The following is a 24,627-nucleotide window of genomic DNA, read 5'->3' as shown; positions in this document are numbered from 1 at the left end:
GGAGGTTGAAGCTGTAGCACGCAGTGATGGTGTCACTGAACTCCAGCCTGGGTAACAAAGCAAGACCCTATCTCAAAAAGAGAAAAAAAAAAGAAAAGAAAGAAAGAAGGAAGGAAGGAAGGAGAGAAAAGAAAGAAAAGAAAGAGAAGGAAAGGAAGAAAGGAAGGAAAGAGAGAAGGGAAAGAAAGAAAGGAAAGAAAGGAAGGAAGAAAGAGGAAGAGAAAGAGAGACAGAAAGAAAAAGAAAGAAAAGAAAAGAATCCATGGTCTGGGGGCCCCTCCTACCATCTCCTGGTATCCAACAAGATTGTACAGTCCCCTCAGGCCGAGAATTCTAAAGAGATGATTTCCATCTTGTAGCCAGTCTTTAAAGCGGGCAACGGAGTATATGCTGGGCAGTCTCTTGGCCACTGGACTCCGGAGAAGCTGAAAGAACCCAGAGATCAGCCAAAAAAATGACCTTTAAGCCCTTATTCATGTGGGGACCTACCTTCCCACCAATGCTAAAGTACATATTTTCCTTTTAAATCTCTACAATACAGAATACACAGGATGATGTTTATTTATCCTATAGGTACACAAGGAATACTGAATTATGCACGTGTGGAAAGAAGATTTTCGAGAGGCTTGAATCCGAAAATTCTTTCTTTTTTGTGTGTTTGTTTTGTTTTGTTTTGTTTTTTTGAGATGGAGTCACGCTCTGTTGCCCAGGCTGGAGTGCAGTGGTGCGATCTTGGCTCACTGCAACCTCTGCCTCCCGGGTTCAAGCGATTCTCATGCCTCAGCCTCCCGAGTAGCTGAGATTACAGGCGCCCACCACCATGTCCAGCTAATTGTTTTGTATTTTTAGTAGAGACGGGGTTTCACCACGTTGGCCAGGCTAGTTTTGAACTCCTGAACTCAGGTGATCCGCCTGCTTCAGCCTCCCAAAGTGCTGGGATTACAGGCGTGAGCCACTGTGCCTGGCCTTGAATCTGAAAATTATTTCTATCTCACTCTTGAAACAGATCCCAACATGCCAGTAACTCGATGTAGCCTAGGAAGGCAGGGATTGCTGCTTCATAGGCTTCCTGAATCCAGCTTCTAAAGAATGAGTCTTACCTCCACAAAAAAGCCTGCAGATGTGAGTTTATGTTTATCATTCCCTCGGTTAAGAAGAGGGACTAATAAGTACATGACCTTCTGTGCAAGGAGCCGATTTCTTTCCAGCAATGCGCTGCAAAACACAACACCAACAGAATGACTCTCAGAAATGCTCCCATCCAGAGGGCACTATCTCAGGGCTGGGGACCCTCTAGAAGTTCTTGCCCAGCTACAGGATAGTATACGGTAGGGCCAGGACCTCTGAAAAATTTGCCTAGCATTATGGATATTTGCCCACCCTCTTATAAGAAGGTTATTCAACCTTAGTTGCTGTGATAACTAGAAGGGAAATAAATACCCAAAACAATACTGATTTAGAACAGGTGGGTGTATGCACGAAAAGGAAGCCTTACTTGGCAAGGAGAAATACCCCCTCAAGATGGCTATCTTTTCCTCCCAGGAGAACCCATCCTTTATTCTTTTCCATGATGTTGAATTCCTGCAAGCAGGATGTTCTGAGGAGGAGAGTCTTTGTAGCCTGCATGGCAAAGCTAAATCAAACAAAAACAGTGTGGGTGATTTGAACAGGTCCCTCCAACTTACCAGCACATGATCAGCCCATTCTCACTGAGGAGGGTCATGCATTGACAACTGCTAGACTGTCTCTCCTTTCCAGATTGCCCAAAAGACTCTTTTCTTTTTTCTTTTACTTTCTTCTCCTTCTTCTTTTTTTTTTCGACAGAGGCTTGCTCTGTCGCCCAGGCGACTGGGTTTCACCATGTTGGTCAGGCTGGTCTCAAACTCCTGACCTCAGATGATATGCCTGTCTCGGCCTCCCAAAGTGTTGGAATTACAGGTGTGAGCTACCATGCCCGGCCTACTTTCAAGACTAGTCAAGTGCAGTAGTGAGACCAGAAGAGTCTTAATGCTCTAATAACTTGTAAGGCCCTTTACACAAGATCTCAGCATAAAGAAATCTAACTAGGTCTCATTTCCCCAGGAGTTTAGAAGGAAATCTATGATAAAAGAAATAATCTGGGATGCTAAACAGACACATACTGCTCTTTTTTAAAGCCTTACTGAGATACAATTTACCCCACACGATTTATCTCCACTGCTTTTATTATTTATTTATTTATTGAGACAGGGTCTTGTTCTGTCACCTAAGCTGGAGGGCAAGGGTGCCATCATGGCTCACTGCAGCCTTGAGCTCCTGGGCTCAAGTGATCCTCCTGCCTCAGCATCCAGAGCAGCTGGGATTACAGGCATGTGCCATCAGGCTCCGATAATTTAAGAAAAAAAACTTTTTTTGAGCCAGGGTCTGGCTCTGTCTCCCAGGCTGGAGTGCGGTGGCGCGATTTCTGCTCACTGCTAGTTAGGACCACAAGTGCGTGCCAACACACCTGGCTAATTTTTAGAGACAGGGTTTCACCATGTTGCCCAGGCTGGTCTTGAACTCCTGAGCTCAAGTAGTCCTCCTGCCTCGGCCTCCGAAAGTGTTGGCATTACACATGTGGGCCACTGCACCCAGCCTAAACATTTTTTGTAGAGACAGGGTCTTGCCCTGTTGCCTAGGCTGTTCTTAAACTCCTAGCTTCAAATGATCCTCCTGCCTTGGCCTCCCAAAGTGCTGGGATTACAGGAATGAGCCATTGTGCCTGGCCCTCCACTGCCTTTAAAAGCTACTTACTGAAATGTTATCCCGGACCTAGCATCAGAGAATCTTAAAGCTGGAAGGAGCCTGAGCAACACAGTGAGACCCCCTCTCTACAAAAAATGAAAATAATTAGCTGGGCATGGTGGCAGGCAACTGTGGTTCAGCTACGCAGGAGGCTGAGGTGGGAGGATCACGTGAGCCTAGGATTTTGAGGCTGCAGTAAGCCATGATCATGCCACTGCACTCCAGCCTGGGTGACAGACGGGGACCCTGTCTCAAAAAATAAAACAAAGCAATAAATAAAGCTGGAAGGGTCTTCAAGATCGCCTTGCCTGACCTTTTCATTTATAGATAAGGAAACTGAGGCACAGAACAATAGATTTGCCCAGGGTATAGAACTAGTTGAATGGATGAATGAGAACTGCACTAGAACTCAGGTCTACTGACTTAGCCTGGTGTTCTTAAATATGTCACATAGTACTTTCTCGGAAAGAAATCCATGTACCGTAGCAACACTAAGAAACGTCTTTATTATTATTATTATTACTTTTTGAGACAGAGTCTCGCTCTGTTGCTCAGGCTGGAGTGCAACAGCACCATCTCGGCTCACTGCAATCTCTGCCTCCCAGGTTCAAGTGATTCTCGTGCTTCAGCCTCCTGAGTAGCTGGAATTATAGGCATGTGCCACTACGCCCAGCTAATTTTTGTATTTTTAGTAGAGACAGGGTTTCACCATGTTGGCCAGGCTGGTCTCAAACTCTTCACCTCAGGTGATCCACCTGCCTCGGCCTCCCAAAGTGCTGGGATTACAGGCGTGAGCCACTGTGCTTGACCAACAACACTAAGAAATTTCTACTGAGACTCTAATGGGACTTAAAAATATCTCTCCATGCAATAAAACAGAAAGCAGAGATCACTGCATGGTGGATCAGCACAGTTTTGGAGGTAGGTTTAGGCTGTTTTGTTTCTATCTCTACTTGATTTATTAGGAAAGGGCTAACACAGTATCATATTTGGCTAACCCAGATATAACCCAGATAGCCAAATTTACCTTGTTACTAATAAAACCAAAGATAACCAATGAAAGCTCAGAATGATTCCTGGGCATTTCATCTTGATGGCTCATGAAGGCTGAAGGTTGTAAGCTCCCCTCCAGCTGGGACTACATCTTGGCTATTCCTGTGTTCACCACAGTGCCCAGTGCTTAGTACGTGTTACTTAATGTCAATGAAATAATGATGGGCAGTACCACAAAGGGGTGACCTCTGAAGGCACTTCCTGTTCTGTGTACAGGCCACTTGGGATGTCGACATCAGACATGGTGAGGCCAATGCTGTGATGAATCTGGATGAGCAGCGTCATGAGAAGCTGAGGAAAGAGTCGGAATGTAGCTGCTCGAAGCCTGTTTCCCAAAAACACCTCATAAAGGGCATCTGTTGCCTGTGGTGGAAAAGACACAGAGAGGAACTAAGCACCTGCCATTTTGAAATACAGAAGTCATGAAGGAAACTATTAACATATTTGACTGTATACAAATATAAAGCCAGGGCAACATTTATCATAAAGTTAGATGACAACAGGCCAGCTGCAGTGGCTCATGTCTGCAATCCCAGAACTTTGGGAGGCCAAGGCAGGTGGATCATCTTAGGTCAGGAGTTTGAGACCAGCTTGGTCAACAGAGTGAAACCCCATCTCTACTAAAAATACAAAAACATTAGCCAGGTGTGGTGGCTCACGCCTGTAATCTCAGCTACTCGGGAGGCAGAGGCAGGAGAATCGCTTGAACCTGAGAGGTGGAGGTTGCAGTGAGCCGAGATCGTGCCATTGCACTCCAGCTTGAGTGACAGAGCGAGACTCCGTCTCAAAAAAAAGAGTTAGATGACAACAACCTGGAGAAGTATTTGTATCAATATATTGTTCTTACTATATAAAATGCTCTTATGTAGTAGTAAAAAAATGTGAAGCCTTATTACTCAAAGGGTAGGCCACACACCAGTAGCATTGTCATCACCTGGGAGCTGGTTAAACAGGGAGGATTTCAAGCCCCATCCCAGACCTTCCATATCAGAACCCGCATTTTATTATTATCTTTTACTTTTTTGTTTTTGAGACAGAGTCTCGCTCTGTCACCCAGGCTGGAGTGCAGTGGTGAGATCTCTGCTCACTGCAAGCTCCGCCTCCCGGGTTCACGCCGTTCTACCGCCTCAGCCTCCCGAGTAGCTGGGAATACAGGCGCCCGCCACCATGCCTGGCTAATTGTTCATATTTTTAGCAGAGACGGGGTTTCACCATGTTAGCCAAGATGGTCTCCATCTCCTGACCTCGTGATCCACCTGCCTCGGCCTCCCAAAGTGCTGGGATTACAGGCGTAAGCCACTGCGCCTGGCTGAGAACCTGCATTTTAATAATATCCCCAAGTGATTGTGGTTTGTGTGCATATTAAATCTGAGGACTAGTGTACAGGACATGAACAAACAAGTCATAAAAGAAATATAAACGGCCAATTAAAAACATATACAAGGCTGGGTGTGGTGGCTCACGTCTGTAATCTCAGCATTTTGGGAGGCTAAGGCGGGAGGATTCTTTGAGCCCAGGAGTTCGAGACCAGACTGGGCAACATGGAGAATCCCTGTCTCTACTAAAAAATACAAAAATTAGCCAGGCATGGTGGCAATCTCCTGTATTCCCAGCTACTCAGGAGGCTGATGTGGGAGGATCGCTTCAGCCCAGGAGGAAGAGGTTACAGTGAGCTGAGATCATGCCACTGCAGTCCAGCCTGGGCAACAGAGTGAGACCCTGTCTCAAAAAGAAAAATAACAATAATTTAGGCCACAGAAAGCTGAACCATAAACTGGCAGGGGAGAAAATAAAGTAAAAAGTAAATGTTGATAGTAGGGCAGGCTGTGTGTGTGTGGAGGCAGGTTTATGGGAATGCTGTACTTTCTGCTCAATTTTTCTGTGAACTTAAAACTGCTCTAAAAATTAAAGTATTTAAAAGGAAAAAATGAAAAAGTATACCAAACAGATATACCAAAAGTTTATATATGTATAAAGACTTCTGGAAAGTTCATTTTTAGGGAGATTGTTACAGACATGAGCCAAGAATGTTTTTTACATTTTTTAATAAAAGGATTGTTTAAAAAAATCCAAAAATCCAAAGATTGTTTAAAAAAATCCAAAGAATATGTGACAGAGACTATATATTTACCATCTGGTCTTTTATAGAAAGTTGGCCAACCTCTGCTTAGGGAGATCTGCCCTTGTTTTTTTTTTTTTTGAGACAGAGTCTCGCTCTGTCTTCCAGGCTGGAGTGCAGTGGCGTGATCTCGGCTCACTGCAACCTCTGCCTCCCTGGTTTAAGTAATTCTCCTGCCTTAGCTTCCTGAGTAGCTGGCATTACAGGCAGCTGCCACCATGCCTGGCTAATTTTTGTATTTTAAGTAGAGACGGGGTTGCATCATGTTCTCAAACTCCTGACCTCAAGTGATCGGCCTGCCTTGGCCTCCCAAAGTGCTGAAATTACAGGCGAGAGCCACCGTGCCTGGCCTTTTTTTTTTTTTTTTTTTTGAGATGGAGTCTCACTCTGTTGCCCAGCCTGGAGTGCAGTAGCGTGATCTTGGCTCACTGCAACCTCTGCCTCCCGGGTTCAAGCAAGTCTCCTGCTTCAGCCTCTTGAGTAGCTGGGATTACAGGTGGGCACCACTACACCTGGCTAATTTTTGTATTTTAGTAGAGATGGGGTTTCATCATATTGGCCAGGCTGGTCTTGAACTCCTGACCTCAGGTGATCCCCTCAGCCTCTTGAGTAGCTGGGATTACAGGTGGGTGCCACTACACCTGGCTAATTTTTGTATTTTAGTAGAGACGGGGTTTCACCATATTGGCCAGGCTGGTCTTGAACTCCTGACCTCAGGTGATCTACCCGCCTTGGTCTCCCAAAGTGCTGGGATTACAGGTGTGAGCCACTGCGTCTAGTCTGCACTTTGTTTTATACAGTTCTAAGATATTTGAAGTTTTTTTCCCACAAGTTTGCATTTCTCTTTAACTATGATGATACATATTTTTTAGAGGATGAGGGAAGGAATGTTTTAAACATATTAAACCAGGGATGTTTCCAAGGGACAGATGACAGTCATGGGTTCTCAGTTTCTGTTTCTGGTTGGGCCAATAAAGCCCCTTCCCCATCCCTCTTTTCCACTTATCACTAGAGACAGAAACTAAACACCATGGCTTCAGGCTGCTAAAAGCCTAAAACAAAACAGAACAGAACAACTAAAACAAAAAAAGGCAGGTTGGACGAGTTTGTATTAAAGCATTCGGACTCCTTCACTCTCCCCAGCTCCCTCCATGCCAATCCCTTGGCAGAAACACTGTAGACTTATAAATGGATGACAGATGCAGGCTTTGAGAAGGACCAAAAGGAACACTCTCCACTGGGGTGTGGGGCCAGTCATCCTGGGAGAGGCTGACATTAGAGGGGCAAAGCTCAAGGGCTTACAGCCACAGCCACATATGCCATCTTCTCCTGTGCGGGCTCATTATGGCATTTCTGCAGCTTCCTCAGGAGCCTCCACAGAATCCAGGTCGTGCTGGGAAGCTCCACCGCCAGCATTCTCCACACCTCAGCCAGGTGCCTGGAAATCCCAAAGAGCAAGAGGGTTCAGGAGAACGGCTGATTCCAATGCAATCTACAAGAGGTTCTCCTCTCTACTCAGTTCTTCAGGGTGTCAAAAGACTGATTTTGATTTCATAACAGTAACTCCCCAGGTTTTTTTTTCCTTCTTGTGAGACCCTGTCTCAAAAAAATAAAGGTGGTTGTATCCATTTATTTGCCAACAAGCAGAGTAGGATTCCTATTGCTCCATATTTTCTTTTATTTACTTTTTTAAAATTTTATTACTATTATTATTATTATTATTTTGACATGATGTCTTGCTCTGTCACTCAGGCTGGAGTCAGTGGCGCGATATTGGCTCACTGCAACCTCTGTCTCCTGGGTTCAATCAATTCCCTTGCTTCAGTCTCCCAAGTAGCTGGGATTACAGGTGTCTGCCACCATGCCCAGCTAATTTTTGTATTTTTAGTGGAGCCGAGGTGTCGCCATGTTGGCCAGGCTGGTCTCAAACTCCCGACCTCAAGTGATCTGCCCGCCCTGGCCTCCCAAAGTGCTGGGATTACAGGCGTGAGCCACTGCACCCAGCCAATTTTTAAAATTTTACTTTAAGTTCCGGGATACATGTGCAGAATGTGCAGGTTTGTTACATAGGTATCCATGTGCCATGGTGGTTTGTTGCACCTATCAACCCATCATCTAGGTTTTAAGCCCACAAACATTAGGTATTTGTCCTAATGGTCTCCCTCCCCTTGCCTCCCACCCCCGAAGTCCCCAGGTTTTATCGAATCAAGTTCCCATTGCCTCAGCATGGACTTCAAGGCTATTCATAACCTGGTCCTGACTTAACTTTTCAGCCTCATTACTTCCCCATCACACACTCTGTGCTCAAACCATCCAGACCATTCAGACCATTCACCTTTACCTAATAAAACACAGACTTTGAAAACCCTATACCTTTGCTTATGTCACTGTCTTTTTTTTTTTTTTAGACAAGGTCTCATTCTGTCACCCGGGCTGGAGTGCAGTGGTGCCATACACAGCTCACTGCAGCCTTGAACTCCTGAGCTCAAGCAATCCTCCTGCCTCAGCCACCCGAATAGCTGGGACCACAAGCGTGTGCCGCCACACCTGGCTAGTTTTTAAATTTGTTTTTGTAGAGACGGGGTTTCGCCATGTTGCCCAGGCTGGTCTTGAACTCCTGGGCTCAAGTGATCCACCCACCTCTGCTTCCCAAAGTGCTGGGATTACAGGCATAAGCCACTGTACCCAACTCTTATGTCACTTTCTTAAACTGGAAGGCCCTTTCCAAAACTGTTCTCTGCCCATCAAAATCCTTCAAGGTCCAGATCCAGTGTCATGTCTCCTAGGAAGCCTTGGTTGTTTCTTCACCATGTCTTTCATAAAACATTTCTTCTTCTTAGAGGTCACTTCAATCTTATGTGTGCTATCATCAGTTCTTTATGTGTGTATCTGTTCCCTCTGAAGGAAAGTATTATTTCTGGCTCTTCTAGGAATTCCTCAGGGACTTGCACAATGCCAGGTTCACAGAAGGCTAAATTATAGACACATGTATTCAATCTGGTCTGTGGTCCTCAAATTCTGGCTAAAGTTAATCCTTGAAATAAAGCTTTGATCCTACCTAGAAGAGATATCTTCTAAAGAAAAATAATATGTAATAACTTCTCTGTCATTGATTCAAATGTAGGGCCTGAGAGTTACATAAACATTGTGGAAGAACATTACAGTGGGAAGAAAATTGGGAGCTACTTGTGCTTTTAATCCATTCTTTTATTTTCGGAATCTATTTAGGCATCTTTGTATGCTAGAGTAAGTTTTTAAAGTGTGATCTTCCAGGCCAGGTGTGGTGGCCTATAATCGTGTAATCCCAGCTCTTTGTAATCCCAACATTTTGTAATTCCAGCACCTGCAATCCCAGTACTTTGTAATCCCAGCACTTTGGGAGGCTGAGACGGGAGGATTGCTTGAGCCCAGAAGTTCAAGACCAGCCTGGGAAACACGGGGAAACCCTGTCTCTACAAAAAATGCAAAATTAGCCAGGTGTGGTATGTGTGCCTGTAGTCCCAGCTACTCAGGAGGCTGAGGTGGAAGGATCATTTGAACACAGAAGGCAGAGACTGAGGTGAGCCAAAAGGATCATTTGAACACAGAAGGCAGAGACTGAGGTGAGCCAAAATACCACTGCACTCCAGCCTCAGTGGCAGGGTGAGACTGTCTCAGGGGAGAAAAAAAAAAAGGAAAAAAGAAAAGAAAAGAAAAGAAAAAGAAAGAAAAAAAGTGTGGTCTTCCAACTGTCAGAATCATCCTAAAACCTGAGAGGCTTAAAGACTATCCCAACATTTCACTGCTCACCACAGTGATTCTAATTTGTGAATAAAACAAAGTAAGAAGGTCCTAAAGAACTCCTAAAGAAAAGGCCAGAAAGGCAATATAGGATGCTGAAAAAACTCACAGCTGCAGAATGATGAGACGGCAGAATAGGAACATTCATCTGGGATGACATAAAGAAATTCTCATATTTACTTACCCTCGGTTATTTTCTTTTCTTTTTTTTTTTTTTTTTGAGACGGAGTCTCGTTCTGTCACCCAGGCTGGAGTGCAGTGGCGCGATCTCGGCTCACTGCAAGCTCTGCCTCCCGGGTTCACGCCATTCTCCTGCCTCAGCCTCTCCGAGTAGCTGGGACTACAGGCGCCCGCCACCACGCCCGGCTAATTTTTTGTATTTTTAGTAGAGACGGGGTTTCACTGTGTTAGCCAGGATGGTCTCGATCTCCTGACCTCGTGATCCGCCCGCCTCGGCCTCCCAAAGTGCTGGGATTACAAGCGTGAGCCACCGCGCCTGGCCTACCCTCGGTTATTTTCTTTGAATTCCTGAAGGAGTAAATGAAGTACTTTGAGAAGCTGTTTATTGCGAGAGAAGTGTTGCAAAATGCTTTTGGTTTGCCGCACATTTTAAGTGTGCTGAAAATGCATCTGAATTTAGAAAGCGCACAGCCTTTAAGCCAATGGTTCACGAATTTCAGTGCGAGAAACATCTGGAGAGTTTGTTTAAAATATGGAAAAAATCTTCCTACCTCCAGTGATTCTGATTCTGTAGTTGTGACATGGGTTTTGTTTGCCCATCATCCCTTTGGGAAACCACCTTTTCAAGATCCTTAATAATCCTATTTGGTTCGTGTAGTTTGGTGGGAGCTGACTCCAAGCCAGGCTAATCAGAGTCCTGCCCAGGACTAAAAAGCTAAAAAGGAAATGACACACCCTTTCCACTGCAGTTTTGAGCTGATGGTAACCATCTTTGCCACCTTTAGTGCAAGTCCATCTGAGAGAGGAATGAAGCCCTGATGAAATAAACTGAGTCTCGGGATTCAATCCTGATGACAGACCCTTGGACTTTGCTGTAATATAAGCCTATACAATTTCTTAAGGTAGTGTGAGCTCAGTTTCTGCTACTTTCAACTAAGAGTCCTGACTAATATAGTAGGTGTGATGCAGGGTCTTGGAAAATGCTTTTCTTCTTTGAGACAGGGTTTACTCTGATGCTCAGGCTGGAGTGCAGTGGTGTGATCACAGCTCACTGCAGTCTCATTTTCCCGGGCTCTGGTAATTCTCCCACTTCAGCCTCCTGAGTATTTGGAACTATAGGCGTGTGCCACCACAACTGGCAAATTTTGCACTTTCTGTAGAGACAGGGTTTCACCATATTGCTCAGGCTGGTCTTGAACTATTGGGCTCAAGCCATCCACCCGTCTCAACCTCCTAAAGTGCTAGGATTAGAGGTATGAGCCACCACACCTCGCCAGAAGATGCATTTTTTTTTTTTTTAACAAGCTTCATAGGGGATTCTGAGGCAGTGTTTCAGACTGAAGAAGCCTCCATCTTTAAGAACAAATATCTTTCTGTAGCATCCCTACAGAATAGAAAGAGAAATAGCCTCTTGTCTTTTCTGGTGGAGTACTGGGACAGAGCACTGCACCAGGGTAGTATGAGGGACACATGTCACATATATACTCTATGACTTCTTCGTTTGGTCCTGAATTAGTGAACTGAGTTTCTTAAAGTATTTCATGTCCCATAGAGAAACAGTCAGTGGTGAAAATGTAGTGTAATTCCTGTGTCAGTAAATGATGCCACCATTAACTTGGCCTCCAAAGCCAAAAACTGAGGAGTGGGGAGTTAGCCTGAATGCCTTCTTCCTCCCTGCCATTCCTTTCTGATTCAATCAAGGTCTGCCTACAGATGACCCTATTTCTTTTTTTTTTTTTTGAAATGGAGTTTTGCTCTGTTGCCCAGGCTGGAGTGAAGTGGTGTGATCTTGGCTCACTGTTCAAGCCAATTTTCCTGCCTCCCGGGTTCAAGCAATTCTCCTGCCTCAGCCTGCAGAGTGGCTGGGATTACAGGCACATGCCACCAAGCCCAGCTAATTTTTGTATTTTTAGTTGAGACTGGGTTCGCTGTGTTGGCCAGAATGGTCTTGAACTCCTGACCTCAGGTGATCCACCTGCCTTGGCCTCCCAAAGTCCTAGGATTACAGGCGTGAGCCACTGCGTCTGGCCAATGCCCCTGTTTCTTTACTCCCTCCTCCTCTCCATCTCTGAAGCCACTGCCCTAATCAGGGCATCATCATCTTTTGCCTGAAAAGGTGCAACTGCTTAACTGCCTGTCTTTCTTCCTGTCTGGCAGAACAGCCTCTAATCCATCTCCATCAGAGTCACACTAAAAATCCACATCTGATGATGTAAGTCCCTTAACTAAAGTTCTTCAGTGGCTTCCCAACTCCTGTAGTAGAAAGTCCACTATCCTAGTTCTTAGTTGGTCCCAATCTATCACTGCTAACTTCTGACCAGTTTTTAAAAGCAGCTTTAGTGGCTGGGCGTGGTAGCTCACAGCTGAAATCCCAGCACTTTGGGAGGCCGAAGCGGACGGATCATGAGGTCGGGAGATTGAGACCATCCTGGCCAACATGCTTCAGCTCTAGCCATCACATCACTTTCCAGGTGGCAGGAAGAAGAAAGATGATGAGCCTACTCTCTCCCTTTAACGTTATTTGTCATAGGTTGCATGTACTACTCCAATTTGCATCCAGAATTTAGACAAATAGTCACACCTATATGCAAAAAGTCTAGGAAATGAGTATTTCAAATACCCAACTAAAGTTCAGGGATTCTATTACTATAGAAAATGAAAAAGTAATTAGTGAATACTGTCTTAAATATACAACTCACTGATTTTTAGTAAATTTACAAAGTTGTGCAACCATGATGACAATCCAATTTTAGAACATTTCCATCCCTGCAAAAAGATCCCTGGTATCTGAGCCCTTCCTACTGTCTACTTTCCTCTCCAGCCACTTTGAGCTGCATCTGGCTCTTAGCATTCATCAGCTTGGGGGCAGCACTGCTTTCAGAAATCATTTCCCGAACCTTCATTTAATTAAGTCCCAACCTAGGGGCTTCCACAGAACTCCCTACTTAGCTTTAGAATACTTATGCATCTATGGGGCTACCAGACTGTGCTGCTTAAGGGCGGGGTGCATGTCCTGTCCATTACTTATAGGGCCTAATAGCACCTTGCACATAGTTGATGCTTTAGGCAGCCTCCTAAGAACAACCACCCCAATCTATATGTAAACCCACTAATGTGTGGAGTCCTAATTAGGGAAAGGAAGCCAGGCTGGCGGGAGCAGGGGAAAGCAAAAAGAAAAAGCAGATAAGCTGTAAGTCTGCCTTTCTTCATGGTCCAGGACATGGCCCTTCTGTGCAATTAACTCACCATCTTCCTGTGCCCAACTATCACCAGACACCTGCAAATTAGCTCATTGCAACTTGGCATTATCTATACTCTACAAGGCCCTCATCAACACACAGCATGAACACTATGCTGTAAAATCTCCAGCAAGCCTTTGTCTCCTGGCAGTCGGCTTCTCTTTTGCAGGCTGTCTGTTGTCTCTCTGGCACCATTATTTTCCTACTTTCTCTAATAAATCTGCCTTCTTCTACCCACAACTGTCGTGGTAAATTATTTTACCCCAGTGCCACCGGCCCAGTCATTGCTCCCCTGTGACATAATGAACTTCAGGTAAATGACAAAAATATAATCAGAATAATATTTCCTGGCCGGGCACGGTGGCTCATGCCTATAATCCCAGCACTTTGGGAGGCCGAGGCAGGTGGATCACGAGGTCAGGAGATCGAGACCACGGTGAAACCCCGTCCCTACTAAAAATACAAAAAATTAGCCGGGTGGTGGCGGGTGCCTGTAGTCCCAGCTACTTGGGAGGCCAAGGCAGGAGAATGGCGTGAACCTGGGAGGCGGAGCTTGCAGTGAGCCGAGTTTGCACCACTGCACTCCAGCCTGGGCGACAGAGCGAGAATCCGTCTCAAAAAAAATAAAAAATAATAATAATGACATTTCCTGAGTAAGTCAGTTAAATTTCTAAAAGATTCCATAGTTTGCGTATGAGCTATAGCAGTTCTCAAAGTCCTCCCAGAGGTAGAACAAATACAAACAATAGAATAACGCTAAAAGTCTACTTAAAATAATTAAATAGGGCAGCACACGGTGGCTCATGTCTGTCATCCTAGCACTCTGGGAGGCTGAGGCAGGTGGATCACTTGAGCCCAGGAGTTCGAGACCAGCCTGGGTAACATTGAGAAACCACAAAAAATAAAAAGTTTAGCTGGGCCAGGTGGTGTGGGCCTGTAGTCCCAGTTGCTCCAGTGGCTGAGGTGGGAAGATTGCTTGAGCCTGGAAGGTCGAGGCTGCAGTGAACTATGACTGTGTCACTACACTGCAGCCTGGGTGACAGAGAAAGACCCTGTCTTAAAAAACCCCACAAAAAACAAAACTAAATATATTTAATATTTTGTACTTAGATTTATTTATTTATTTATTTTGAGACAGAGTCTTGCTTTGTCTCCCAGGCTGGAGTGCAGTGGTGCGATCTCGGCTCACTGCAACCTCCGCCTCCCGGGTTCAAGAGATTCTCCTGCCTCAGCCTCCCAAGTAGCTGTGATTACAGGTGCGCACCACCGTGCCAGGCTAATTTTTGTATTCTTTTAGTAGAGATGGGGTTTCACCATGTTGGCCAGGCTGGTCTGCAACTCCTGACCTTGGGTGATCCACCCACTTCGGCCACTGAAAGATTTATTTTTATATAAGAGTTGAATACAGATAAGCTGTAGCAAGTACCAAACATTTAAGAACAATTTGTTAGAGAAATATACAAAAGCAAGCTCAAAAAATTTTTAATAATTTAAAAAGCTTGAGTGTACACCTGTAGTCTCAGCTACTCAGGCAGCTGAGGTGGGAAGATCACTTGAGCCCAGGAGTTCAAGGCTGCAGTGAGCCATGTTGAGATACTGTCTTTAAAAAAAAAAAAAAGTAAGACTGTTACTCCAGGCTGGAGTGCAGTGGCTATTCACAAGTCCAATAATCATATACTATGGCCCCAAACTCCTGGGCTCAAGTGATTCTCCTGCCTCAGCCTCCTGAGTAGCTGGGACTACAGGTGCGTGCCACCACACCCAGCTTTAAAAAAAATCTGCATTTTTTTTCTTTGAATGGGTAAAAATCTTCCATTATTTGATTTAGTTCGGTTTAGAGAACATAATAAGCACTACACCAAGATATTATGTGAGAGCCATTCACTTAAAAGAATAGTTTTCAAATAGTTTAAAGCAGGGAAATCTCTTCTTAAATAAAATAGCTGCCCAGAATCACAACAGAGAAAGCAGATAAAAAGAGGCACTGCTTTGATTAAAGTGGAGGGGGGGCATGGGGCTTTATTCTGAAGCCTTCCTGCCTCATCCATAGGTATCTTTGTGGAACTTTCCAGGGTGCCTCCAAATGTGAAAAACACTAATCGAAAAAACCGTCTTTATACCTACTATGTACCCACAAAAATAAACAAAAAACCCATCCTGTTTGATCCTCTCTCTGATTCCAGTCTTCTTTATGTATGCATATTTACTTTTTAAATGTATATATTTATTGCCTTATTTTTAGGCAAAATCATTCTCAAGTGAGTTGCAGACATCATGACACTTTACCTCTAAATAACGTTAGTAGCTTATCTCCTAAGAATAAGGACATCCTTCTGCATAACCATAGTATTTCACACCCAAGAAAATTACACTAATTTTTGTTGTTTGTTTATCTGAGACAGAGTCTCACTCTGTCGCCCAGGCTGGAGTGCAGTGGTGGGATCTTGGCTTACTGCAACCTCCTCCTCCTGGGTTCAAGCGATTCTCCCACCTCAGCCTCCCAAGTAGCTGGAATTAGAGGCATCTGCCCCATGCCCGGGTAAATTTCGTATTTTTAGTAGAGACGAGGGTTCACCATGTTGGCCAGGCTGGTCTTGAACTCCTGGCCTTAAGTGATCTGCCCACTTCTGCATCCCAAAGTGCTGGGATTACAGGTGTCAGCCACTGTGCCTGGCCAGAAAATTACGCCAATTTAATATTCTAGTATAGAGTCCATATTTAAATTTCTCCAAGCTTTCTTTTATAGCTTCTGTTTTTGAACCAGGATCCAATCAAGGTCACACAGTGCATTTGGGTATGTTTTTGAATATCTTTTTATCTAGGACAGTTCCCTCACCACCAGTTTTACTTCCATAATGTTAACTTTTTTGAAGAGTCCAGTTCAATTATCTTACAGAATGTTCTTCATTTGGGATTTGTGGGATTCTTTTCTGATGATTATGCATTATGTTCTGATTTATATCACAAGCTTTATGCATACCGTGTCTTCTCTACAAAAGAATCATTAGATTTTTGAGGGCAACCATGTTTCACAATACCCAGAGCTGTGTCACATACTCCAATTTAATCCAGAGGCTGTACGGGGTTCTGTTACCTGTTATACGGCACTGGATGACACAGAAGGAAGCTGAGTACTATATCTGTGTACTTGGGTCTGGATATAAATAAACTCACGGTATTTATGATTTGCTGGCGGACTCTAGGCTGGCTGATTACGGATAACTGGGCACAGATAACTCCCATAATTTCTGGCACCTGAAGAGGAAAAAGAAATTACTAAGACTGTAATCCTATAAGACACTGATGGTTATTGAGGATTTTGTGGCCATTTCTGAAAGGTCCTGGGGTGGGGGGGTGACTTTTTTTAAAGACAGGGTCTTGCTCTGTTGCCCAGCCTGGAATGCAGCAGTGCAAACACAGCTCACTGCAGCCTTGAACCCCTGGCCTCAAGTGATCCTCCCACCTCAGCCTCCCAAGTAGCTGGGACTACAGGCACACACCACCACCCAGGTCATTGTTGTATTTTTTTGTAGAGACAAGATCTGTCTACGTTGCCCAGGCTGGTCTTGAATTCCTGGGCTCAAGCGATCCTCCTGCCTTGGCCTCCCAAAGTACTGGAATTACAGGTATGAGCCACTGTGCCTGACCCCTAGGGGGTGACTTTTAAACAAACTGTTTATTATTTTTTAAAGTTTATGATTAAAACTACTTAAAATATATCTGTATGTATGTACACACATATGAAGGATTTGGAAAGATTTATAATCAAAGCTGTCAATACTGTGTTTTTGAGGGATAGAATATTAGATTTTTTTGCTTCTATATTTTTTCTAATTTTTCCTCAATAATTGATGTATTGATTTTATAACAAGACAAACTAATAAAAGTATTGCAAGGAAGCTGGGCTTTTTCCCACTGTGATTCTGAGAATGGCAGTGGAGTCCTTATCTATCTTCTTCCCAGAGATGTCCATCAGGCTCAGGTAAGGGAAACAGGAGCCACTGGGCTTTGGTCCATTTCTCTGCTTGGACCACTCTTCCCACCCACAGACGCATGGGTTCCTGTCTCTGTGGAAATGGCAACTTCTCAGAGAGGCACACCTCAACCACTCAATATAAAATGGCCATCATCAGCACCAGTAGGCTGGGCACGGTGGCTCATGGCAGTAATCCCAGCACTTTGGGAGGCTGCGGCAGGTGGATCATTTGAGGTCAGGAGTTCAAGACCGGCCTTGCCAACATGGTGAAACCCCATCTCTGCTAAAAATACAAAATATTAGCTGGGCGTCATGGCAGGTGCCTGTAATCCCAGCTACTCGGGAGGCTGAGGTTGCCTGGGTATTGTGAGGAGACAGCAACCTGGGAGGCGGAGGTTGCAGGGAGCCGAGACTGCACCACTGCACTCAAGCCTGAGCAACAGAGCAAAATGCTGTCTCCAAAAATAAATAAATAAAATAATAATAATAATAATAATAATTCTGGCTAACAAACACAAGGGTAAATTTACTGGGGTTTTGGGGAAAGATTTTCTTCCCTGAATAAAGACATAAAAAGGAAGGCAACATCTTTCTTCTTCTTGGACATAGTCTACTCCACTCGGAAAGTCCAAAATTGCTCTGACTACCTTATGACCACATGAACAGACAAGGCAGAAGGATGAAGAAACCCCTGGGTCTTTGATAACTTTGAATCACTGAATCGATCTTGGAAAATACACTATGTCCAGACTTGTTATTATGTGAGAGAATAAATCCTTTGGTTAAACTTCTACCTGTTGGGCTTTTTTTGCTGCTAAAAGCACCCAACTGATACAAACGCCCATCTCACCATGCTCTTATCGTGTTATTGTTTTTGCATCTTTGTTATTTTAATAGGTTAAAAAAAGGGTGCTCATCATTTGTTGTTGTTGTTTTTGTTTTATTTGCTGTTGTTTTTTGAGACAAGATCTCCCTCTGTCGCCCAGACTGGAATGTAAAGGCATGATCATGGCTCCCTGCAGCCTTGTCTTACTGGGCTCAAGCAATCCTCCTGCCTCAGCTTCCCAAGTAGCTGGGAACACAGGTGTGTGCCACCATGCCTGGCTAATTTTAAAAAGTTTTTTTGTAGAGATGGGGTCTCACTACGTTGCCCAGGCTGGTCTTGAACTCCTGGGCCCAAGAAATTTGCCTGCCAAAACCTCCCAAAGTGCTGGGATTATAAGTGTGAGCCACCATACCCAGCCGGTTCTCATCATTCTTAAATAATTTTTAATTCGTACCTAAGTACAATATGCACACAATTTAAAATGTCCAGTGGTATTTCAAGCTTCTTTCCTCCCTATTCCCCAGGTCTGTTTTCCAGAGAGAACTACTTTTATCCCTTTTGTCTCTTCCAGCATGTCCTTCTCTGTTTCTAAATAACATAACTATATAGTTATTTCTTGATGTATTAATTTTAGATACATTTAGATAAATTCTCTTAATTTTGATTTCTAAGTCTGCCTCCTTCTAGGGTCACTTATGGCTTTTTATTTACTTTTATTTATTTATTTATTTTGAGGCAGGGTCTCACTCTGTCACCCAAGCTGGAGGGCAGTGGTGTGATCTCAGCTCACTGCAGCCTCCGCCTCCTGTGTTCAAGCAATTGTCCTGCCTCAGCCATCCAAATAGCTGGCAATGCAGGTGTGCACCACGCCTGGCTAATTTTTGTATTTTAAGTAGAGACAGGGTTTCGCTATGTTGCCGAGGCTGGTCTCGAACTCTTGAGCTCAACCTGTCTGCCTGCCTCAGCCTCCCAAAGTGCTGGGATTACAGGCGTAAGCCACTGCGCCTGACCACTTACAGCTTTTTAAATCTTGATACTTTAACCCATCTGGATGAGTATCTAAATTAAAGTTATTCTCATATGTGTTAGTTATGTCTCCCCAGAAAAACTCTACTCTTCTAGAAAATATGGACCACATCTTTTTTTTTTTGAGATGGAGTCTCGCCCTGTTGCCCAGGCTGGAGTGCAGTGGTGCGACCTTGGCTCACTGCAACCTCCACCTGCCGGGTTCAAGCGATTCTCTTGCCTCAGCCTCCCGAGTAGCTGGGACTACAGGCATGCACCACCACACCCAGCTAATTTTTGTATTTTTAGTAGAGACGGGGTTTCACCATGTTGGCCAGGATGGTCTCGATTTCTTGACCTCATGATCCACCTGCTTCAGCCTCCCAAAGTGCCAGGATTACAGGCGTGAGACACCGCGCCCGGTCATGGACCACATCTTAGATTAAAAAAAAACTCCCTCCCTAGTTACATACACAGTGGTTGTTTGGTGTATGTTTATAGAATGGATATTTGTGACTAAATAGACTAAGGCTTTAATCTGTACTCATGAGTAGTCATCCTCAGCTGAATAGGACAAGCAGAGACTTCAGTAGCTGCAGGGATGAAGAAGTTCTACTGGCTTTCTGAACCCAGGAAATGGCCACTGAAAGGTTACCTTCTCAAATTGGGACTCTGCATTTTTCGCCAAAGTTAGCAGTAATTCTCCTGCTGATCGCTGGATGCAGGGATGTTTCAGGTTTTTCAGGGTATCAAATGTAGTCATTATAAACTGGCAGAGCTCATCTGAATCAAGAAAACCTTCAAAGACCTGAAATGATGTAGGAAAATGAACTTCCAAGAAATAGGGAAATATGGTATGATAGAAAGTGCCCTGAACAAGGACTTGAGTCTAAATTAACAATCAGAGAATTGGACAAAGATGTACAAGGCTGTTTTATTTGAGTCTTGTGGTTTTGTTTCGTTTTTGGAGATAGCATCTTACTCTGTCACCCAGGCAGGGGCACAATCATGGCTCACTGTAGCCTCAACCTCTTGGGCTCAAGTGATCCTCCTGCCTCAGCCTTCTGAGTAGCTAAGGCTACAGGCACCTGCTACCACACTCTGATAATGTTTAAATTTTTTTGTAAAGACAGGGGTCTCACTATGTTGCCCAGGCTGGCCATGAACTCTTGGCTCAAGAGATCCTCCCACCTCAGCCTCCCAAAGTGTCGGGATTATAGGTGCGAGCCATGCACCCAGCCCAGTCTTGTTTACCATGGTAAAAAGGTGGAAGCAATCCAAATGTCCACTGCTAGCATCTGTGCATGGCCTTTTGCTGCTCTGACACTGAGGCTGGAGTGCAGTGGTGGGATCACAGCTCACTGCAGCCTGGACCTCCCAGGCTGAAGTCATCCTCCCACTTCAGCTTCCTGAGTAGCTAGGACTACAGGCGTGCACCTCCACACCCAGATAATTTTTTTATTTATAGAGATGAGGTCTCATTATGTTGCCCAGGATGGTCTCGAATCCTGGGCTCAAGTGATCCTTCCACCTCAGCCTCCCAAAGTGCTGGAATGACAGGGGTGAGCCACCGCATCCAGCCTGCTGCTGACATTTAGAAAGAAGCTTTATTGACCAGGCACAGTGGCTCATGCCTGTAATCCCAGTTGTTTGGGACCCTAAAGCAGGAGAAACACTTGAGCCCACGACTCGAGACTAGCCACTTGGCCAACATGGAGGAACCCTGTCTCTAGTAAAAATATAAAAATTAGCCGGGCGTTGTGGTGCATGCCTGTAATCCCAGCTCTTTGGGAGGCTGAGGGAGGAGAATCACTTGAATCTGGGAGGCGGAGGTTGCAGTGAGATGAGATCGTGCCACTGCACTCCAGCCTGGGCGACAGAGTGAAACCCCGTCTCAAAAGACAAAAAAACAAAACAAAAAAAATGCCTGGCGTGGTGGCTCACGTCTGTAAACCCACCACTTTGGGAGGCCAAGGCAGGCGGATCACCTGAGGTCAGAGTTCAAAATCAGCCTGACCAACATGGAGAAACCCCATCTCTACCAAAAATACAAAATTAGCCGGGTGTGATGGCACATGCCTATAATCCCAGCTACTCAAGAGGCTGAGGCAGGAGAATTGCTTGAACCCAGGAGGCGGAGGTTGCAGTGGGCCAAGATTGCGCCATTGCACTCCAGCCTGGGCAACAAGAGCGAAACTCTGTCTCAAAGAAACAGCCCCCGCAAACAAAACAAAACAAAACAAAACAAAACAAAACAAAACAAAACAAAACAAAACGAAAAGAAAAGAAAAGAAAAAGAAAGAAGCTTTATTATGAGATCTTCAGAAAGAGTCATACTTTTATAGGATAGGACTTAAAAAAAAAAGGCCCTAATGTTACACAGCTAACAGGTTCCCAGGCATAATTAAAATGCCTTTTCAGGAGACAACATACTAAAAGAATGTGTCATTCTGTTTCTCATTCCATTTGGTAGTAGATAAAGTCCTTCACATGATTATAATAGGTACAATCTACTAGGCACTTACTATGTGACAAGCATTTAGCAAAGCATTTTCCATACAATATCTCATTTAACAACGACCGAATTGTAAACAGTGTAAATTGTAAAAAAGAAATTGTAAAAACTGTCGCAATTTTTACAGATCTCCATCGCACAGATGAGAAAACTGATGTGCAGAGAGATGAAATTACTTGGTTCCTTTCACCCTACATGAGTAAGATCTGCGGGTTTTCTTTATTTTCCCCATCCCCTAGCATGCCTGATACCTGGCAGATATATATTTATTGAATAATGAATAACTACATTAATTTAAAAATGTCTGGCTTGTTGGATCAACCATACTCTCTTGCAGCTCCTTTTTGTGACCAGCATTTACGTTTGCAAGAGACCAGCAATTATTAATAGTAGAAGCAGAGCTGGTATGAAGTGAAATCCGGGGATACTGGCCTCAATGGCAGGTTGACCTTAACCCCCAAACTAAGAAGGCAAGGTGTATAGGGCCAGGAACATGGTGCCTTGTCTCCAAACTATGGAACGTTTAGAGACCACATTCTCTGGGCAATTGTGTATGGTTTTGTTTTACAAGAAACGACCAGAACTTTTTCCAAAGTGGTTTTTACTGTTTTACGTTTCCATAAATAAATGCAGGAGACTTCTGGTTGTTCCCCACCCTTGCCAACACTTCTGGCTGTGGTTATAATTTTAGCCATTCTTATTACCTGGGCAATTCTGAAGGGACAGCTGTAGAAGCATTTAGTGGCAGAGCTGTAGAGCTCCAGGAATTCTCGACATTTTGTCAATGCTCTTTTCAAGCTTTGCTGATTTTCCTTGTCATGAGTGATATCTGAAAAGAAAATATAAAATATTAATACTTTCTGGCTTCTTTTTTTCTTCTTGATTTTACAGGTCTGGTTGATCTTCAGTTTAAAGTGGATCCCAAGATCTCACTCTTCTTTTTCACTTGAACAAAAATGCCTGGGGGAGGGAGTGTGTGTTCATCTGAAGGCTGATTTATTTCTCTTTTCTTCTAGAACAATACATAAAAAGAGCCAAAAGAAAAAACAAAGAGGAGGTCGAGGCAGATGGATCACTTGAAGTCAAGAGTTCGAGACAACCCTGGCCAACATGGTGAAACCTTGATTCTACCAAAAAATAAAAAAATTAGCCAAGCATGGTGGCGCTCTCCTGTAGTCCCAACTACTTGGGAGGCTGAGGTGGGAGGATCACTTGAACCCAAGAGGTGGAGCTTGCAGTGAACCGAGATCACGCCACCGCACTCCAGCCTGGGTGAGAGTTAAGACCCTGTCTTTTTTTTTTAATTTTTTTTTTTTTTTTTTTTGAGGCAGAGTTTCACTCTTATCGCCCAGGCTGGAGTGCAATGGCGTGATCTCAGCTCACCGCAACCTCTGCCTCCTGGAGGTGATTCTCCTGCCTCAGCCTCCTGAGTAGCTGGGATTATAAGCATGCGCCACCACACCCAGCTAATTTTGTATTTTTAGTAGAGACAGGGTTTCTCCATTTTGGTTCAGACTGGTCTTGAACTCCTGACCTCAGGTGATCCACCCACCTCAGCCTCCCCAAGTGCTGGGATTACAGGCATGAGCCACCATGCCCAGCCAACCCTGTCTTTAAAAAGAAGAAGAAAAAAAGCAAAAGCAAAAGCAAAGAGCTTTTTGTAAGACCAGAGCATTTGAGTGATTTGTGAGTATAACCAAAGCATGCTACCTTATTTCCCCACTGGTGAGGAATTGTGAGGGGTCTCCCTATGAAGCTTAGGTTCCCAGAAAAATTGCCCAACTTTATATTGTGTATGATAATTCTGATATCAGAACTCTTCATCATGTGTCAAGTATGCCAATGCTCCTTGTAGTGTCTTGTTTTTCTCATGTTTTATTGTGACCTAATATTTGCTGGGAATTCGTAGATGGAAAATTTATCTTTGAGCCCTTGGCTGAGGATACTTTCTCTCCAACTAGAAGATAAGTTCCATGGGGGAAGGTATCTTGTTTGTCTTGTTTACTGATGCATCACTAGAACAATAAATGCTTCATAACTATTTGCTGAATCAATAATCAACTGTATTTCTTTGGCTGTATACCTGGTAGAGATTGCTCATACTCAGAGGTGCCCAACGACAGGACAGTTGCTTTGGGAAGCATGGAGCTTCCTCATCCATGTGAAGCACAGACTGAGGCAGAGGAACTATGGTTGTGTGTAGCTTAACAACAGGGATATGTTTTGAGAAATGCACTGTTAGGCTATTGCGTCACTGCATGAACATCACATAGAGTGTACTTTTTTTTTTAAGACAGAGTCTCTCACTCTGTCACCCAGGCTGGAGTGCAGTGGCGCGATCTCAGCTCACTGCAACCTCCACCTCCCACGTTTAAGTGATTCTCCTGCCTCAGCCTCCTGAGTAGCTGGGACTATAGGCACGCGCCACCACGCCAGGCTAATTTTTGTATTTTTAGTAGAGACAGGGTTTTGCCTTGTTGGCCAGGCTGGTCTTGAATTCCTGACCTCAGGTGATGGACCCTCCTCGGCCTCCCAAAGTGCTGGGATTACAGGCATGAGCCTCTGCGCCTGGCTAACTTTTTTTTTTTTAATTCTAAAGTGTTTTTTGTTAAAAACCAAGACAAAAACACACACTAGCCTAGGCCTACACAGGATCAGGATAATCAATACCACTGTCTTCCATCTCCACATCCTGCCCCACTGGAAGGTATTCAGGGCAATAACACACATGGAACTGTCATCTCCTATGATAACAATGCCTTCTTCAGGAATACCTCCTGATGGGCCTGCCTGGGGATGTTTCACAGCTAACTGTTTTTTTAATAAGTAGAAGGAGTCATGCTAAAATAATGATAAAATGTATAGTAACTAAATGAACCAGTAACATATTTATTATCATTACCAAGGATATATACTGTACCTAATTGTAGGTGCTATACTTTTTTTTTTTTTTTTTCCAGAGACGGAGTCTTGCTCTTTCACCCAGGCTGAACTGCAGTGGCGCTATCTTGGCTCACTGCAAGCTCCGCCTCCTGGGTTCATGCCATTCTCCTGCCTCAGCCTCCCGAGTAGCTGGGATTATAGGTGCCTGCCACCTCGCCCAGCTAATTTTTTGTATTTTTAGTAGAGACGGGGTTTCACCGTGTTAGCCAAGATGGTCTCGATCTCCTG

The 24,627-nt window shown here is 44.3% G+C and overlaps 1 protein-coding gene across 6 annotated transcripts in view; it reads right to left on the bottom strand.

Annotated features, from left to right (window-relative positions):
* Positions 1–24,627, bottom strand: part of MROH8 (maestro heat like repeat family member 8) — a 77,380-nt gene that overhangs the window by 18,142 nt on the left and 34,611 nt on the right. For all 6 annotated transcript variants that reach the window (XM_032143062.2, XM_058432903.1, XM_058432901.1 and 3 more), the window contains 8 exons: positions 22,161–22,285; positions 19,597–19,749; positions 16,229–16,389; positions 7,238–7,373; positions 3,989–4,179; positions 1,496–1,633; positions 1,101–1,215; positions 285–425 (listed from right to left, as the gene is read on the bottom strand). In XM_032143062.2, coding sequence (XP_031998953.1) covers positions 285–425; positions 1,101–1,215; positions 1,496–1,633; positions 3,989–4,179; positions 7,238–7,373; positions 16,229–16,389; positions 19,597–19,749; positions 22,161–22,285 — 1,160 coding nt within the window. The remainder of the gene's footprint in view (positions 1–284; positions 426–1,100; positions 1,216–1,495; positions 1,634–3,988; positions 4,180–7,237; positions 7,374–16,228; positions 16,390–19,596; positions 19,750–22,160; positions 22,286–24,627) is intronic.

The sequence above is a fragment of the Hylobates moloch genome, unplaced genomic scaffold (assembly GCF_009828535.3).
Source record: "Hylobates moloch isolate HMO894 unplaced genomic scaffold, HMol_V3 SCAFFOLD_21, whole genome shotgun sequence".
Lineage (NCBI taxonomy): Eukaryota > Metazoa > Chordata > Mammalia > Primates > Hylobatidae > Hylobates > Hylobates moloch.
The sequence above is the reverse complement of the archived record's forward strand: the minus strand, read 5'-3'. Positions and strand labels throughout refer to the sequence as shown.